The sequence below is a fragment of the Oncorhynchus tshawytscha genome, linkage group LG33, assembly GCF_018296145.1.
Source record: "Oncorhynchus tshawytscha isolate Ot180627B linkage group LG33, Otsh_v2.0, whole genome shotgun sequence".
In the NCBI taxonomy this organism is placed as follows: domain Eukaryota; kingdom Metazoa; phylum Chordata; class Actinopteri; order Salmoniformes; family Salmonidae; genus Oncorhynchus; species Oncorhynchus tshawytscha.
In genome coordinates, this window is record NC_056461.1 from 17,873,089 (window position 1) to 17,892,807 (window position 19,719).

A 19,719-nucleotide genomic window follows, 5' to 3' on the forward strand; every position below is an offset into this window, starting at 1 on the left:
GGACACACCTACTCATTCAAGGGTTCTTCTCTTGTTACGATCAACTAGGAGTGGTGGGTGGAATCAGGCGCAGAGAGCAGGGTTCAGTCTTTCTTTTCAAATTTATTCCCCAGCGCAACAAAACAGTCACGCCAACACACAGGGCGTATATAAGTTGCCAGTCCAAACAACAGGACAAAATAGTCCGGAGAATAAATACATAAATAAATCACACCATCAAACACAGAGTAACAAAAACAAGCCTGCACAAATACCCAGCGGGCCTAGTGCCCTTAAATACCCTACAAACAAACCCTAATACAAAACAGGTGTAACCAATTACCCGATAACCCAAAACAAACGGAAAGGGAATCGATGGCAGCTAATAGGCCGGCGACGACGACCGCCGAGCACCGCCCGAACAGAAAGAGGCACCATCTTCGGCGAGGTTCGTGACATCTCTATTTTAACTATTTTCTACATTGTAGAATAGCAGTGAAGACATCAAAACTATGAAATAACACGTGTTGAATCATGTAGTAAAGAAACAAGTGTTAAACAAATCCAAATATAATTTTCTTCAAAGTAGCCATCCTTTACCTTGATGACAGCTTTGCACACTCTTAGCATTTTATCAACCAGTTTCATGAGGTAGTCACCTGGAATGCATTTCAATTAACAGGTGTGCCTCCTTCAAGACTGTTGGAATAGTATTCCAGGTGAAGAGATTCCAGGCGAATAAAGAAAAACCCTGGAATGAGTAGGTGTGTCCAAACTTTTGACTGATACTGTATATTTACCCCCAAAATATATGGGGGGTTGGAAATGATGCAGACAATTACATTGATGGAAGTTACAATCTGTCTGCAATATTAAAACTGATCTACCCACAACAAAAAAGTAAATTTACATGGTGGTAGGTTGCCTGTGTGGTCCTCTTGTGGTCATTGTGCCCCCTTTAAGGTTTAATGTGTATTTTTGTTTGGTTACAGTAGTCTTTGTGGTCCTAGTTTTACGGACACGGTAGTCCTTGTGGTCCTAGTTTCATGGCCACAGTATTCTTTGTGGTCCTAATTTCATGGTCACAGTCATTGTTGTGCTTCACATTTTATGGTCATATTAGTGGTTGTGGTCCTAGTTTCACCATCACTGTAGTCCTTGTGGTTCTAGTTCCATGGTCACAGTAGTCTTTGTTGTCTCTCGCCTCATTAGAGCCATCTGAGTCACTGTAGTCTGGGCGCACCTTGACCCCATCGCAATGGTATCCTGTACTGTCACAACCATCACAGAGAGGAGGGGCAAACGGGTGGTGCAGAGTGAGAGGGGCCACAGAGAGGGGCCACGTTGTTTCTGTTGTCAGTGAATCATCCCTTTTTGGTTGTGGCTAATTGGAGCGGCAGTAAAACACGATGGGAGTGGAGGAGACTATGTGTGTGTCTGTGTGTTTGACTGTCTGTGTGTGTGCGTGTGTGCGTGTGTGTGTGTGTGTGTGTGTGTGTGTGTGTGTGTGTGTGTGTGTGTGTGTGTGTGTGTGAGAGACTGTGTGCGTGGGACTGTGTGTGTCTTCTATCGAGACAGACGGTTACACTGTGTCCAGGGAGGCAAAGAGGAAGAGAGAAAGACAGAGGGAGAGGCAAGGACAGGGAGTGTGTAGAGGAGTTAAATATGGGTGATAGAGAGAGAGAGAGATATATAGAGAGATAGACAGAAGAGAGATTGAGAGAGATGTAGTTTCTTCCTGTTTTACACTAATAACATTCCAGAGTTCATCTCATGAACAAAACCAAGTTGATTACCAGGAGAGTAATGCACTTCACGTCATCTACAACCGTAAAGAAAATGGCTTTCCTTTTCTGAATCCTCTCAAGGTCCTTTCTCCTTTTGTTTCCCCCGGTATTCACCACAGTTTGTACCTCGTTCTCCCTGTGTCTGCACTCTCAAAAGAGCTCCAGAATTGATTCCAAGTGCCTAGGCTGGTTCTGGTGTCTTAATCTTTTACCAAGTTTCTGGCACGCTGGCCTTTTTGCAGATCAGTGTGTATGCGTGCGGGCGTGTGATTGGATGCACTGTAAACCGAGCGTAGGAGTGGATTACTATGTAATGGCATGATGCGTGACACCAAATAATAGTGCTATTATTTTTTACATTTCAAACAAAGACTTTGATGTTCTGGTAGCAGTTTTCTTGACAGTGATCCATGTCAATGCAGAATGTGCATATTATCCCATATGGATAATGGTTCATCAAAGCGTGTTCTTGTTAGTATGCCCATTGCTGTAGCTGACAGGGGAAGTTATTACGGTTTATTATGATCAGGATAACTAGGATTAATATTATAACAATCTCTCGTGGACAGACGACCTAAAATGAATGGTACTGTGACATCTGTCAAAAGACTGTGGGATGCAACGACTAGCAAGAAACTAGTTGTTCCGGTGCTAACGCTTTTCGCTTTTGTCTATTTTAACGAATCAGGATTTAGTAGGTGTGCGCACCTTTTGTAAATCAGAAGGGGAGGGAACACTTGGCCATAGACTTGCCAGAAACTTGCGGAGGGAGGGGGTGGAGCTGCCGTACAGCTTCCGCTCCTCGTTCCAGTATATTTTCTCATACATTTCCCCCTAGATCCTAATTGAGTATCTGAAGCAATTGTGCTCTATTTTAGTTTTGGGTTTCCAGATTCATATAAAAGTAATATATTTCATTTAGCATAAGCTTTTATCCAAAATACAGTAGTATATGCATATATTATGCCAGCAGCATACCACTCTGCATACCACTGCTTCAGAAGCTAAGCAGGATTGGTCCTGGTCAGTCCCTGGATGAGAGTCCAGATGCTGCTAGAAGTGGTGTTGGATGGCCAGTAGGAGCACTCTTTCCTCTCGTCAAAAAAATATCCCAATGCCCCAGGGCAGTGATTGGGGACACTGCCCTGCCCTGTGTAGGGTGCTGTCTTTCGGATGGGACATTAAACGGGTGTCCTGACTCTCTGAGGTCATTAAAGATCCCATGGCACCTAAGAGTAGCTTTGTTAACCCCGGTGTCCTGGCTAAATTCCCAATCTGGCCCTCAAACCGTCACCTAATAATCCCCAGTTTACAATTAGCCCATTCATCCCCATCCTCTCCCCTGTAACTATTCCCCAGGTCGTTGCTGAAAATGAGAATGTGTTCTCAGTCAACTTACCTGGTAAAATAACAGATAAATAAAAATATATATTTTTTGTATGGATGGCCCCAGCAGGAGTTGAACCCATAATCCTGGCATTGCAAGCCACACTATGCCTTACCAACTGAGCCACCCAGGACCACTGCTTGCTTGTGTATCTTGCATATTCCTGACGCACACGTTGGTATGTACATTCTGACAGTTTAAATTACCTTGCTCAAGGCACAAGACTACATCAGCCTGTCTCGCTAACCTGTTAGCTAGCATAGTCACCCTAATAGCCTTGACCACATGCCCAGAATCTCTCCTCTCTCTCTCTCCTCTCTCTCTCTCTCTCTCTCTCTCTCTCTCTCTCTCTCTCCCTCTCTCTCTCTCTCTCTCTCTCTCTCTTTCTGTCTCAGCATTTAGAGTGGTTTCATCTCACTGCATGGCTTATCTCTCTGTCACCTGGAGCAGAGGAAGCTCATTATGATTTCCTTATCCATATGAATCACACACGCACACCACCACCACCACCCTCATCTACCCACCACACACACACACGCCTCCAGCTGGAATGCAGATGTGATGCAGCCATGGCTCCTGTGTGTAGTAGTACTGCGTTGTGCCACACCCCCTGCCAGGTCAGAGTGATGGTGTCCCACCCTGGAAGACCAGAGCATCTTTCTCTCATCTGTGTGTGTGTGTGTGTGTGTGTGTGTGTGTGTGTGTGTGTGTGTGTGTGTGTGTGTGTGTGTGTGTGTGTGTGTGTGTGTGTGTGTGTGTGTGTGTGTGTGTGTGTTTGTGTGTTTCTCTCTCTCTCTCATCATTATGCTTCTACAGCACTTTTCCTACTTCAAGAATGCAACCCTGTGGAATTTTAAAAGCCCAGGATGGGTTTGGAGGGGTGCGGACGGACGGGTTGGGGGTTTAATATATTTCCGTATAAACTGTCAACCTGTCTGCTTGAGAGACCTATCCATTATTGTTGAGTCTTTTCTGGAATTCAGAAGTTTTTTCTCCCCATCTCTTTCTCTCTCTGTTTATGCAGTCACGTCAGAAATGATTGTCACCCTTGGTAACGATGAGCAAAAAGAGACTGTATAAAATAAATAATACAAATACTGAGCTACTGTATATTGTATGCTCAAAATTATATTATTTTCTACTAATACAATTGCTCAGATAAAGATATGCTCTTTAACAAGTTTTTTATCTAAAAAGATAAGTGCCAAAATAAAATGATTGATCTCGTTAACATTCTACTTTTTAAAATTATCCTTAGGTTAAGGAGCAATATTGTGGCCCTTTTAAAATGTATTTTAAAATTTCACCTTTATTTAACCAGGTAGGCAAGTTGAGAACAAGTTCTCATTTACAAGTGTGACTTGGCCAAGATAAAGCAAAGTAGTTCGACACATACATACACATACAGTAGAAACATAAGTCTATGTACAATGTGAGCAAATGAGGTGAGATAAGGGAGGTAAAGGCAAAAAAAGGCCATGGTGGCGAAGTAAATACAATATAGCAAGTAAAACACTGGAATGGTACATTTGCAGTGGAAGAATGTGCAAAGTAGAGATAGAGATAATGGGGTGCAAAGGAGCTAAATAAATAAATACAGTAGGGGAAGAGGTAGCTGCTTGGGATAAATTATAGATGGGCTATGTACAGGTGCAGTAATCTGTGAGCTGCTCTGACAGCTGGTGCTTAAAGCTAGTGAGGGAGATAAGTGTTTCCAGTTTCAGAGATTTTTGTAGTTCGTTCCAGTCATTGGCAGCAGAGAACTGGAAGGAGAGGCGGCCAAAGGAAAAATTGGTTTTGGGGGTGACCAGAGAGATACCTGCTGGAGCACGTGCTACAGGTGGGTGCTGCTATGGTGACCAGTGAGCTGACATAAGGGGGGACTTTACCTAGCAGGGTCTTGTAGATGACCTGGAGCCAGCGGGTTTGGCGCCGAGTATGAAGCGAGGCCCAGCCAATGAGAGCGTACAGGTCGCAGTGGTGGGTAATATGGGGCTTTGGTGACAAAACGGATGGCACTGTGATAGACTGCATCCAATTTATTGAGTAGGGTATTGGAGGCTCTTTCGTAAATGACATCGCCGAAGTCGAGGATCGGTAGGATGGTCAGTTTTACGAGGGTATGTTTGGCTGCATGAGTGAAGGATGCTTTGTTGCGAAATAGGAAGCCAATTCTAGATTTAACTTTGGATTTGATGTGAGTCTGGAAAGAGAGTTTACAGTCTAACCAGACACCAAGGTATTTGTAGTTGTCCACATATTCTAAGTCAGAACCATCCAGAGTAGTGATGTTGGGCAGGCGGGCAGGTGCAGGCAGCGATCGGTTGAAGAGCATGCATTTAGTTTTACTTGTATTTAAGAGCAATTGGAGGCCACAGAAGGAGAGTTGAATGGCATTGAAGCTCGTCTGGAGGGTTGTTAACACTGTGTCAGAAGAAGGGCCAGAAGTATACACAATGGTGTCGTCTGCGTAGAGGTGGATCAGAGACTCACCAGCAGCCAGAGCGACATCATTGATGTATACAGAGAAGAGAGTCAGACCTATAAATGAACCCTGAGGCACCCCCATAGAGACTGCCAGTGGCCTGGACAACAGACCCTCCGATTTGACACACTGAACTCTATCAGAGAAGTAGTTGGTGAACCAGGCGAGGCAATCATATGAGAAACCAAAGCTATCGAGTCTGCCGATGAGGATGTGGTGATTGACAGAGTCGAAAGCCTTGGCCAGATCAATGAATACGACTGCACAGTATTGTTTCTTATCAATGGCAGTTAAGATATCGTTTAGGACCTTGAGCGTGGCTGAGGTGCACCATGACCAGCTCTGAAACCAGATTGCATAGCGGAGAAGGTATGGTGGGATTCGAAATGGTCGGCAATCTGTTTGTTGACTTGGCTTTCGAAGACCTTAGAAAGACAGGGTAGGATAGGTATAGGTCTGTAGCAGTTGGGGTCAAGAGTGTCCCCCCCTTTGAAGAGGGGGATGACCGCAGCTGCTTTCCAATCTTTGGAAATCTCAGACGACACGAAAGAGAGGTTGAACAGGCTAGTAATAGGGGTTGCAACAATTTCGGCTGACCATTTTAGAAAGAAAGGGTCCAGATTGTGCAGTTCTTTCAGAACATCAGCTGACTGGATTTGGGAGAAGGAGAAATGGGGAAGGCTTGAGCGAGTTGCTGTGGGGGGTGCAGTGCTGTTGACTGGGGTAGGGGTAGCCAGGTGGAAAGCATGGCCAGCCGTAGAAAAATGCTTATTGAAATTCTCAATTATAGTGGATTTATCGGTGGTGACAGTGTTTCCTATCCTAAGTGCAGTGGGCAGCTGTGAGGAGGTGTTCTTATTCTCCATGGACTTTACAGTGTCCCAGAACTATTTTGAGTTTGTGTGCAGGAAGCAAATTTCTTCTTGAAAAGCTAGCCTTGGCTTTTCTAACTGCCTGTGTATATTGGTTGCGTAAAAGTTGCGTATCACGGGGGCTGTTCGATGCTAATGCAAACGCCACAGGACGTTTTTGTGTTGGTTAAGGGCAGTCAGGGCTGGTGTGAACCAAGGGCTATATCTGTTCCTGTTTCTACATTTTTTGAATGGGGCATGCTTATTTAAGATGGTGAGGAAGGCATTTTAAAAAAATAACGAGTTAATATCCTTCCAGGATACCCCTGCCAGGTCAATTAGAAAGGCCTGCTCGCTGAAGTGTTTCAGGGAGTGTTTGATAGTGATGAGTGGAGGTCGTTTGACCGCTGACCCATTACGGAGGCAGACAATGAGGCAGTGATCGCTGAGATCTTGGTTGAAAACAGCAGAGGTGTATTTAGAGGGCAAGTTGGTTAGGATGATATCTATGAGGATGCCCGTGTTTACGGCTTTGGGGTGATACCTGGTAGGTTTATTGATAATTTGTGTGCGATTGAGTTCATCAAGCTTAGATTGTCGGATGGCTAGCATGTTCCAGTTTAGGTCGCCTAGCAGCACAAGCTCTGAAGATAGATGGGGGGCAATCAGTTCACATGGTGTCCAGAGCACAGCTGGGGGCAGAGGGTGGTCTATAGCAGGCGGCAACAGTGAGAGACCTGTTTTTAGAGAGATGGATTTTTAAAAGTAGAAGTTCAAATCGTTTGGGTACAGACCTGGATAGTAGGACAGAACTCTGCAGGCTATCTCTGCAGTAGATTGCAACACCACCCCCTTTGGCTGTTCTATCTTGTCTGAAAATGTTGTAGTTAGGGATGAAGATTTCAGAATTTTTGGTGGTCTTCCTAAGCCAGGATTCAGACACGGCTTGAACATCCGGGTTGGCAGAGTGTGCTAAAGCAGTGAATAAAACAAACTTAGGGAGGAGGCTTCTAATGTTCTAATGTTCTAATAACCAAGGCTATTACGGTTACAGAAGTCATCAAAAGAGAACGCCTGGGGAATAGGAGTGGAGCTAGGCACTGCAAGGCCTTTAATGGCTTTAATGGCTTCCTGTCTTACTGGGGGTATAGAAATGAGGTAACATGCATGTAAAATCCATTTGTCACGGGGAAAGGAAAAAACTCACAAATGAAAATAGACAAATGGTTGTTGACTTTTATAAAACAGGCAATGGGTACAAAAAACTACTGAAAAACCAAATATACCACTTACCACTATTAGCGCAGCAGTTAAGAAGTTTAAAAGTCACTGGAACAGTGGTAATCTTGCCTGGTAGAGTGTATCTTTACCCAAGGCGGTCTTGGGTAAAAAAAAAAAAAAAAAGTCCAAGGGCCACAGTTGGAGAATGACAGAACTTTGACGTTTCTTTGGGTCACCAAGTCTCCATATCTACAATTAGACGCCACCTCCATGCCAATAGGCTATTTGAAAGGATTGCCATAAAAAGCCTTTGTTGAGAGCAACCAACAAAATGTAAACTCCTGGATTTTGTCAACGGCTTTGGCATTTGGATTACTATGGTCAGGGTACTATGGTCAGATGAGACAAATTAGAGCTCATGGGCCCCACACACCAGTGGTGGGTTTGACATCGAAAGAAGGATGCATATGCAGAAAATAAACTCATGAACTACTGTATATAATAATAATAACAATGATCATAATAATAATAATAATGAATTTAATATACATGTGTCATCAGATCAGATAGTTTTTCGTCTTGCTGCTGAAGGGAGATGGACCTGGAATAGCAAAGGGTGCATGTGGGGCAGGAGCGTAGGATGAGGTCAGACAGATACTTTGGTCCAGAGTTGTGGATACCTTGGTAGATGTGAACCAGGATTTTAAACTCAATGTGTGAGCATATGGGGAGCCAGTGGAGGTTGAACCGCACTGGAGTGATGTGCTCACGGGGAGAGGTGCGGATGAGGACACGTACAGCACAGTTCTGGACATAAGATGGCGCCGGAGAGGAAGGCAGATGTTTTACGTGTTGTTTGTTTATAACTTGTTTTTAAACATATTTTGTACATAATGTTACCGCTACCGTCTCTTATGACCGAAAATAACTTCTAGACATCAGGACTGCGATTACTCACCACGGACTAGCAGAATCCGATGCGAAGGATATACTGCTTTCTCGGGACCAGGCCCAGATCTCTGCGATTTGCTTGAAGAGGAGGCAGAGAAAAAGGGGCCAAAGGGCGGGCTGCCTTCTGAGAATTCGTAGGCAATCGGATAAACCCCCACTTCCATCCATTCTGCTAGCAAACGTGCAATTTTTGGAGAATAAAATCGACGAGCTATGCGGAAAATTAAACTACCAACGGGACATTAAAAACTGTAACATCTTATTCTTCACGGATTCGTGGCTAAACGACGACACTATCAACATACAGCTGGCTGGTTACATGCTGAGTAGTAGTAGTATAGAACAGCGGTGTCTGGTAAGACAAGGGGCGGCGGACTACGTCATTTTGTAAATAACAAGGAAGTCTCGGGCTATTGCTCGCCTGAGGTAGAGTATCTCAGGATAAGCTGTAGACCACACTATCTACCTAGAGAGTTTTCATCTGTATTTTTTGTAGCTGTTCACATAACACCACACTCAAAGCCTGGCACTAAGACAGCATTTGCTGAGCTGTATTCCGCCATAAACAAACAAGAACATGCTCACCCAGAGGCGGCGCTCCTAGTAGCCGGGGACTTTAATTCAGGGAAACTTAAATCCGTTTTAGCAATTTTCTATCAGTATGTTGAATGTGCAACCAGAGGAAAATAACTCTGGACCACCTGTACTCCAAACACAGAGATGCATACAAAGCTCTCCCTTGCCATTTGGCAAATCTGACCATAATTCTATCCTCCTGATTCCTGCTTACAAGCAAAAATTAAAGCAGGAAGCACCAGTGACGAGATCAATACAAAAGTGGTCAGATGAAGCAGATGCTAAGCTACAGGACTGTTTTGCTAGAACAGACTGGAATATGTTCCGGGATTCCTCCGATGGCATTGAGGAGTACGCCACATCAGTCATTGGCTTCATCAATAAGTGCATTGATGATGTCCTCCCCAAAGTGACCGTACGTACATACCCCAACCAGAAGCCATGGATTACAGGCAGCATCTGCACTGAGCTAAAGGCTAGAGCTGCCGCTTTCAAGGAGCGGGACTCTAACCCGGAAGCTTATAAGAAATACCGCAATGCCGTCCGCCGAACCATCAAACAGGCAAGCATCAATATAGGACTAAGATCGAAATCGTCCTACACCGGCTCTGACACTCGTCAGATATGGCAGGGCTTGCAAACCATTACAGACTACAAAGGGAAGCACAGCCGAGAGCTTCCCATTGTCACGAGCCTACCAGACGAGATAAACTACTTCTATGCTTGCTTCGAGGTAAATAACACTGAAACATGCATGAGAGCACCAGCTGTTCTGGAAGACTGTGTGATCACTCTCTTCGCAGCGCATGTGAGTAATACCTTTAAACAGGTCAACATTCACAAGGCCGCAGGTCCCGACGGATTACCAGGACGTGTACTGCGAGCATGTGCTGACCAACCTCTCCCTGTCTGAGTCTGTAATACCAACATGTTTTAAGCAGACCACCATAGTGCCTGTGCCCAAGAACACTAAGGTAACCTGCCTAAATGACTACCAACCCGTAACACTCAAGTCTGTAGCCATGAAGTGCTTTGAAAGGCTGGTTATGGCTCACATCAACACCATTATCCCAGAAACCCTAGACTCCAATTTGCATACCACCCCAATAGATCCACAGATCTACTCTCTGTTGTTGTCATCTATGCATAGTCACCTCAATAACTTTATCTACATGTACATACTACCTCAACTAACTGGTGCCCCCGCACATTGACTCTCTCTTTTATGAAATTCAGTGAGGAGGATCGTCCTCCCCTTTCTCCTCTGAGGAGCCTCCACTGGTCCAAATGGGATGAGATAAAGGCTCAGATAAGTCGCTCAGATGCAGGCAAGGTCAAATTCTGTAGATGTAACAATTAAACTTTGGTCACACTTTTGATGTCGGCCTCAAACGAGAGCTAACTATCAAGTATCACATCCAGGTTGCGAACCTCACTGGACCTTGACACCATCAATATTGAGGCTGTAGCTGCTGATGTTGTTTAACTGCAGGAAACTCAGCTGCATCCACACTTTGATGTCCTGCAGGCAACTGACCAGGAGTGCAATGGCATTGGCAGTGGCAGTGGCAGTGGAGACATATAGCTGAGTTTCGTCAGCATAAAGGTGAAAGACCAGTCCATGTTTCCTCAAGATGTTTCCCAGTCGAAGCATGTAGATACAAAATAGTAGTGGCCCTAGGACTGTGCCTTGAGGGACTCCTGGTGGACCACCACTGTGTCTGACCTACTAGGTCCGGGGGCTACAAACTGGGAGCGATCAGTGAGATAGGACCAGAACCAGTCCAGGACAGTGTCTGACAGGCCCAGGAGCTTCTTCATACAGTCCAGCAGAATGGCATGGATGACCGTGTCAAATGCTGCACTGAGGTCCAGCAGTATGAGGATGCTGGCAGTTCCAGAGTTTGCATTCATGAGGTCATTGGTGACCCTTACCCGGTCAGTCTCTGTGCTGTGTCTAGTTCTGAAACCCGACTGGAAGGGCTCTAGTAGGTTTGCCAGATGCTGTTGGAGTTTTATAGACACAGGACATTCAAGGAGCTTACTCAGGAAGGGTAGGTTGGAGATAGGCCTGTAGTTCTGGAGATTGTCATGGTCAGATCAAGGCTTTTTGAGTACTGGTGTGACTGCAGCGAGTTTGACCTGAGGAGGGACACATCCAGTGGTGAGGGACTTGTTGATGATTTCTGTGAAGAAAGGCTCCAGAGCAGGTAAGCAGGTCTTGACAAGGAAGGTGATGATTGGGTCAAATGAACAATTGGTGGGCCTCATTGTCCAAACCAGCTTGGTTACATTGCTGCAGTGACTGTGGTGAAGGTGGCGAACCTTGACTCAGGGAGTGGAGGACTAGGCATATCAACTACAGGGGCTGAAGAGGACAAAAGGGTGTTATTGATGTTTTCAATTTTGCTTTGGAAGAAACAAAGGTATTGATTGCAGTCTTCTGGGGAGGCTGAGGTAGCAGAATTGTTCACAGATTGGATGAGCACTGCCGTTGCTGATCAGTTGGGAGTTACAGGTTGTCTGATCTGCATTTAAGACCTGTTTATAGTCTTTGTCTTTCTGATGTTGCTCATACATCTTCAAATGTACAGTTAGCCCAGTTTTCTAGATGATGTCCAGTTGCTTTGGGAGAGCATAGGTCCTCAGTGTACCAGGGAGAAGATTTGGAGAAAGACACCAGACAGGTTTTCAAAGGAGCAACTTAATCCAGTATGGAGTATTATTAAGCCACAGCGTCACCAACTGGCAGTTTGGAGATAGATTTAGTAAGCTGGGCTGTGTTTATAGTCTTGTGCCGAGTGGGTAGAGGAATATCTAGGTTGAAGGTGATGGGTTTGTGGTCAGACAGCCCTGACACATTCCATCCAGTTTTGCCAGATCCACGCCTGAGGTACAGACCAGGTCCAGTGTATGGCCTTTGTTGTGGGTGGAAAAGTCCACATGCTGTTGGAGTCCAAAGTTTTCTAGGATATCAGCCAGGCCAGTAGAGAGAATGCAGTCAGGGGAGTCGACATGTACTGCTTGCTGAAATCTCCAAGCACCAGCATAGCAGGGCACAAGGGGCTCAGGAGTGTTAGTAGCTCAGATAGTTCAGAAATGAAGTCAGAGTTGAGCTTAGGATGCCGATAAATCATATAAATCAATGTGGTGGTGGATCTTTGATGTTATGGGGCTGTTTTCTTCCACTTGTTCTGATGCCCTTGTTAAGGTCAACAGCATCGTGAACTCTACCATGTACCAGAACATTTTAGCCAAAAACCTTTTCCCCTCTGCCAGGAGGCTGAAACTTGGACGCAAGGGGATTTTCCAGCAAGATAATGACCCCTAGAACACATCAAAATCCACAACTAAATGATTAATTAACCACAAAATCAACATTTTGCAAAGGCCATCTCAAATCAAATCAAATGTATTTATATAGCCCTTCGTACATCAGCTGATATCTCAAAGTCCTGTACAGAAACCCAGCATAAAATCCCAAACAGCAAGCAATGCAGGTGTAGAAGCACGGTGGCTAGGAAAAACTCCCTAGAAAGGCCAAAACCTAGGAAGAAACCTAGAGAGGAACCAGGCTATGTGGGGTGGCCAGTCCTCTTCTGGCTGTGCCGGGTGGAGATTATAACAGAACATGGCCAAGATGTTCAAATGTTCATAAATGACCAGCATGGTCAAATAATAATAATCACAGGCAGAACAGTTGAAACTGGAGCAGCAGCACGGCCAGGTGGACTGGGGACAGCAAGGAGCCATCATGTCAGGTAGTCCTGAGGCATGGTCCTAGGGCTCAGGTCCTCCGAGAGAGAAAAAGAAAGAGAGAAAGAGAGAATTAGAGAGAGCATACTTAAATTCACACAGGACACCGGATAGGACAGGAGAAGTACTCCAGATAAAACAAACTGACCCTAGCCCCCCGACACATAAACTACTGCTGCATAAATACTGTAGGCTGAGACAGGAGGGGTCAGGAGACACTGTGGCCCCATCCGATGACACTCCCGGACAGGGCCAAACAGGAAGGATATAACCCCACCCACTTTGCCAAAGCACAGCCCCCACACCACTTGAGGGATATCTTCAACCACCAACTTACCATCCTGAGACAAGGCCGAGTATAGCCCACAAAGATCTCCGCCACGGCACAACCCAAGGGGGGTGCGCCAACCCAAACAGGAAGATCACATCAGTGACTCAACCCACTCAAGTGACACACCTCTCCTAGGGACGGTATGAAAGAGCCCTAGTAAGCCAGTGACTTAGCCCCTGTAATAGGGTTAGAGGCAGAGAATCCCAGTGGAAAGAGGGGAACCGGCCAGGCAGAGACAGCAAGGGCGGTTCGTTGCTCCAGAGCCTTTCCGTTCACCTTCACACTCCTGGACCAGACTACACTCAATCATATGACCCACTGAAGAGATGAGTATCACAGGCACTATGGTGGTCTGCTTAAAACATGTTGGTATTACAGACTCAGACAGGGAGAGGTTGGTCAGTAAAGACTTAAAGGTTGAGACCGAGTTTGCGTCTCTCACATGGGTAGGCAGACCATTCCATAAAAATGGAGCTCTATAGGAGAAAGCCCTGCATTCTAGGGACAATTAGGAGGCCTGCATCTTGTGACCGTAGCGTACGTGTAGGTATGTACGGCAGGACCAAATCAGAGAGATAGGTAGGAGCAAGCCCATGTAATGCTTTGTAGGTTAGCAGTAAAACCTTGAAATCAGCCCTTGCCTTGACAGGAAGCCAGTGTAGGGAGGCTAGCACTGGAGTAATATGATCAAATTTCTTTGCAGTAGTCTAACCTAGAAGTGACAAAAGCATGGATACATTTTTCTGCGTCATTTTTGGACAGAAAGTTTCAGATTTTTGCAGTGTTACGTAGATGGAAAAAAGCTGTCCTTGAAACAGTCTTGATATGTTCTTCAAAAGCGAGATCAGGGTCCAGAGTAACGCCGAGGTCCTTCACAGTTTTATTTGAGACGACTGTACAACCATTAAGATTAATTGTCAGATTCAACAGAAGATGTCTTTGTTTCTTAGGACCTAGAACATATCTCTGTTTTGTCCGAGTTTAAAAGTAGAACGTTTGCAGCCATCCACTTCCTTATGTCTGAAACACATGCTTCTAGCGAGGGCAATTTTGGGGCTTCACCATGTTTCTCAGTCTCCGGAAAACCTGTGGTTTGAATTGAAGAGGGCAGTCCATGAGCGCAGACCGAATGATATCAAGTTTCGACTATAAAATAAGATAATTTCCAAAAAATGTTGAGCTCAGTATTTGTATTTATTTGACAAAGTATTTTTTACTCATCTTTATCAAGGCTGCCAATCATTTCAGATGTGACTGTATATACAGTATCTACCTCTTTGTACATGCACAAAGTACGATGCAAATCAATTTTATGTGAGAGGAGAGAGGAGTCATTATAGTATCAGCCATGTATAGATGTCACCCAGTATAAATATCAGCCATGAAGCACCACAGGTTCATTTTAATATGTCAACCATTCCACTGCAGAATCAGGGTTTTGTGTACAGTGTTATGACACTAATGATAACATCACCCTACACTGTGTTCTACAACGTGTGTTTACCCTCCTACATGGCCTTTTATCCACTGTGAGTGTTCTTGTTGTGAGCATGCAGTTTAGGGTGATGAATTACCTGGCTGCGCCTTAGAGAGATAGTTCTACCTGGTCATACCTCAACCGAGGAGACTTCCAACAACAGCTCTGTGTGTGAACAGACACAACGGTAGCAAATTAAAAAGTCACGACAGAACCTTGTATCTCCCTAAAGATGCTTGGTTTTGCTTTGATAGGTAACTGCAAGTGGCCTGTTAAAATTTGAACAATCTTGTTGAGGCAGTACCGAAAAATTGCCTATTGACTTTTGACTAAAATGGTGACTGGAGGCATTATTCTTTTCAGACTTCATTGTTTCAAAATATTCAGAACCTCACTTCAATTCGGTCTAGTTGGATGAAAAGGCAGGGAAAGAAAGCTTTCTACCTCTGCAGCTGACATTAGCTGCCGTAACAGTGTTTTTTAAACTTAATTTTCACTTTCCTACATCTACACTCCCCAGAGAGGCTGGGGGAGAAAATGAGACAGTGAAAGACGGAGAGATGGAGAGACAAAGCTAAGCTAGAGAGATAATGACAGATTGAGAGAGAAGTTAAAGCGATAGAGAGACAAAGGGATTGATGGATGCTAAAGCAAGGCGAAACACAGAGGCTGATGCTGGCCATTTATCCTGTGTGTGAGCTGAAACAGTGACAGCTGAGGGAGACGGTAGGACATAATATGTGTGTGTGTGTGTGTGTGTGTGTGTGTGTGTGTGTGTGTGTGTACATGCCTGCGTGCATGCATGCATGTGTGTACTTAGTATGGATGTAGGGGGAGGAACAATACAGTGGCATAATGAAATAAGAGCACAAACCCCACTCCATTCTGTACATTACGTGTTCTCGTAACCCAGCGTTAACCTTGTCGATTTATGGCTGTTTATCCTCTCCATGGGAATGCTGCTTAATGTGTGTGTGTTGGTGTGTGTGTTTGTGTGTGTGTTGGTGTGTGTGTGTGTGTGTGTGTGTGTGTGTGTGTTACTGCGCCTCTATGGATCATTAGCATTCATGAATGTGTTCTGATCAGGTTACGAACAAGGTCCCTATGGGTTAATGACTGAGCTGTTAATTATTTCTGTTAAGCCAGCCTCTTCCGCTGCCAACTTCCCTTAATTGGCCAGTACAAACTGTTGGTCAATAGGTGTTACTATTATTTTTTCTAATCAATGGAGTCCTCACCCTATGGCCAACTATGGAGAGTAGGATTGATTCAGGATATTTTAGGAGGTTAGAGAGGGCACCTGAACTGGTGTGATTGATAGTAATGCTTTTATAAACGAATCTCAGGCCAATGTCAATACTGCAGGTTACCCACTGCAATACTGATATTCTCTGCCTATGCACAATCTAAGGCTGTCTCAAATGGCACCCTATTCCCAATATAGTGTACTACTTTAGGTATTACTTTTTATATAGGGAATGGTGTGTCATTTGGGATGTGCACAGAGAATTATGATGCAGTTATTTCATGGGTAACTAATTATATTAAGGTCCCTTAGTGAACCATATAAACCGTTTGTATAGAGTTTACTTACCATGTATTAATCATTGTTCCTACCTTTGTAAATGTCAATAATCCATCTCTAAATAGTCATGTACGCATTTATGAATACTGTTGTAATGAAACTGCCTTTTTCATCAACATGCTAGGTCAGCTAATGCTAAAGCAGCCCATTGGATTCCAACACTTTCCGACAGCAACTCGCCCCAGTGATAGGCGTCGCATTTTCATAGAATCCAATGGGCTGTTTTAGCATCAGCTAGCTAAGCATGCTGACAAAAAAGGCAATTTAAGGACAATAGTGTTTATAATAGGGACCTTTAAAATAAAAAGTTACCATTTCACGGAGAGCTCATGGGTAGTTCAAATTCCAGGTTCTTGCAGACACAAATGTAAGTCAACATGGAATGAAATAAGTGTGTAACACTACAGCATGCCTAGTTGGATTAGAGTCAAGTAATCTACTGTAGCGTATTGTACCAGGACATACCTGTGAGTTCAGTGACTCTAGAAAGATTAGTGCCTTGCTAGATTGTGTATGGGTCCGAATTAAACAGCTGCTTTCTCAGGCAGACAGACAGAGGAGACAGACAGTGAGACAGACCGACAGACAAGATAGGCATGCATTTCAGTCATTTAGCAGACGCTCTTATCCAGAGTGATTTACAATTAGAGCATTAATCTTAAAATAGGTTGCGACATCACAATTGTGTCAAGTACACTTTCCCCCAAGAAAGTATTTATCCGCAAAGTCAGTGCTAGCGGTGGGGTATGTTATTGGTATTTATTAGGATCCCAATTAGCCACTGCAAAAGCATCAACTACTCTTCCTGGGGTCCACATGAAACATGAGAGTATGTGGTGAAGACACAGATCTTCTCCACGCCACCTGTTTAGGAGCGACCTGTCAGGCAGGATGCAATCAAGGAGTGTGCAGAGCCTGAGACGCCCAACCCACAGAGGGTGGAGAGGAGGATCGGATGTGTCATGGTGTCGAAGGCTGCAGATCGATCTAAGAGGATGAGAACAGAGGAGAGAGAGTCAACTTTGGCAGAGGGGAGAGCCTCTGTGACACAGAGGAGAGCGGTCTCAGTTTAGTAGACTGTCTTGAAGCCTGTCTGGTTAGGGTCAAGAAAATCATTCTGAGAGATGTATTGAGAGAGTTGGTCAGAGACAGCACACTCAAGTGTTTTGGAAAGAAAAGAAAGACGTTTTTGATGTCAGAGGGGTCGATTGATTATTTTTTTTGTGGAGGGGAGCAACTCTGGCCATCTTGCAGTCAGAGGGTCAGGGAAGACAGTGGTCAAGGACGAGTTGATGAGGGATATGAGGAATGGGAGAAGGTCTCCAGAGATGGTCTGGAGAAGAGAGGAGGGGATGGGGTCAAGGGAGCAGTTCGTCGCAAGATTTCATCTGGAGAGAGAAAGAGGTCAAGGTGTAGGGTAGTGGGACCAGTGGATTCTGTAGTCTGAGTGAATGACAAGCAGATGTCGTCAACCTTTTTTTCAAAGTGGTTGACAAAGTCGTCCGCAGACAGGGAGGGGGTGGAGGATTAGGCAGAGAAGAAAAAGTAGAGAGGAGTTTCCCAGGGTTGGAAGCAGAAGCTTAAAATTTAGCGTGATAGAAAGCAGCTTTAGCAGTGGATAGAGAGGAAGAGAAGGTAGAGAGGAGGGAGTGGATGGATGATAGGTCCTCCAGAAGTTTCGGTTTCCGCATTTCATCTCAGCTGCCCGCACCCCTGTTATGTTAACATGCAGTGAGTCACTCAGCCACAGAGTGGGAAGCGAAGGTCGGGCCGGAAAGGGAATAATGAGAGTTAAAGGATACAGAAAGGGAGGAGAGTAGGGTCGAAATGGCAGGAGTCAGGAGAGAGGAGGGAGAAGGATTTAGCAAAAGGAAGAGAGAGGATAGGACCGAAGAGGACAGAGTAGCGGGAGAGAGAGAGCGAAGATTCTGGCAGCGCATACCAATCTGGGTAGGGGCTGAGTGGGGAGGGTTTGAGGAGAGATGGGGAGAAATAGAAACAAAGTCTTGATCAGAGGCATGGAGGGTGTTGCAGTGAGCTTCGTAGAACAGCCTCTGGTGAAGATGAGGTTAAACGTATTGCCTGCCTTGTGAGTGGGAGGTGACTGGGAAAGAAGGAGGTCATGAGAGGACAAGAGTGGAAAGAAAGAGATGGAAAGAAATGAATTGAAGTCATGCGTTGGGAGGTTAACGTCGCCCAGTACGAGTGGTGAGCCATCATCAGGAAATGAGCTCATCAAGGTGTCAAGCTCATTGAGGAACTCTCCAAGGGCACCTGGTGGACGATAGATGACAACAATGTTAAGCTTGAGTGGACAAATGACAGTGACTACATGGAATTAATATGAGGAGATGGACAGGCGAGAGAGGAGGCGAAAAGGGGCTGGTAGGTTAGTGGTTAGAGCTTTGGACTAGTAACCGAAAGGTTGCAAGATCGAGTCACTGAGCTGACAAGGTAAAAATCTGTCATTCTGCCCCTGTACAAGGAAGTTAACTCACTGTTCCTAGGCTGTCATTGAAAATAAATAGGTAAATAATAATAAGAGAAAATCTCCAAACACACCTCCCAGCACTGATTGGTGATTGCCTGGCAGAGGTGAAGAAAACACCCCCTACAATACAACACTCCCACAAATTAGCAAGACCGCTACCAAGAGCTGTTACACAAATTAGCCTGAAACTAATCCAAGTTCACAACGACAGTCACAAGTATAGTAAATCCGTCAAGCAGATATTGTACGTTGACCAACTGCAAACATTCGAGGACACCTGATAAACCTTGCTTTTACTTATATGGCTTTGTTTCTCTTTCTCTCTCTGAATGCGTGTGTGTACATATATACGTGTGTGCGTGTGTGTGCGTGTGTGTACGTGTGTGTGTGCAGGCCAATGATGCCTCGGGGAACACCTGGAACTGGCTCTACTTCATCCCCCTCATCATCATCGGATCCTTCTTCATGCTCAACCTGGTCCTGGGTGTCTTATCAGGGTAAGTCTGACCCAAGACAAACACACACACACAAACACGCAGTCACTCACACATTCACTCACACCCAAGACATACTGTATTCCTACGGTTGTAGACATAGGGTCTATAGGGAGGCATGGACTTCACTTAACATACAAACCACCCGTTTTATTAGCTAGGACAGGATGACAACTAGAGCCACGTTCCCCTATCCCCTATAACCACTCTATTGACAGGGTAAGTAGTGGGGGAGGTGTTTGTGGGGATAAAATGTGCGTGTACGTGTGTGTGCTTGTGTTCATGTACAGCGCATTTGGAAAGTATTCAGACTTTTTCCACAAATTGTTTGTTACGTTACATTGTTAC

The 19,719-nt window shown here is 44.9% G+C and overlaps 1 protein-coding gene across 3 annotated transcripts in view; it reads left to right on the top strand.

The window, feature by feature from the left end:
- Positions 1–19,719, top strand: part of LOC112234449 (voltage-dependent N-type calcium channel subunit alpha-1B-like) — a 213,817-nt gene that overhangs the window by 94,263 nt on the left and 99,835 nt on the right. For all 3 annotated transcript variants that reach the window (XM_042311164.1, XM_042311163.1, XM_042311165.1), the window contains exon 6: positions 19,271–19,374. In XM_042311164.1, the coding sequence (XP_042167098.1) occupies positions 19,271–19,374 (104 nt within the window). The remainder of the gene's footprint in view (positions 1–19,270; positions 19,375–19,719) is intronic.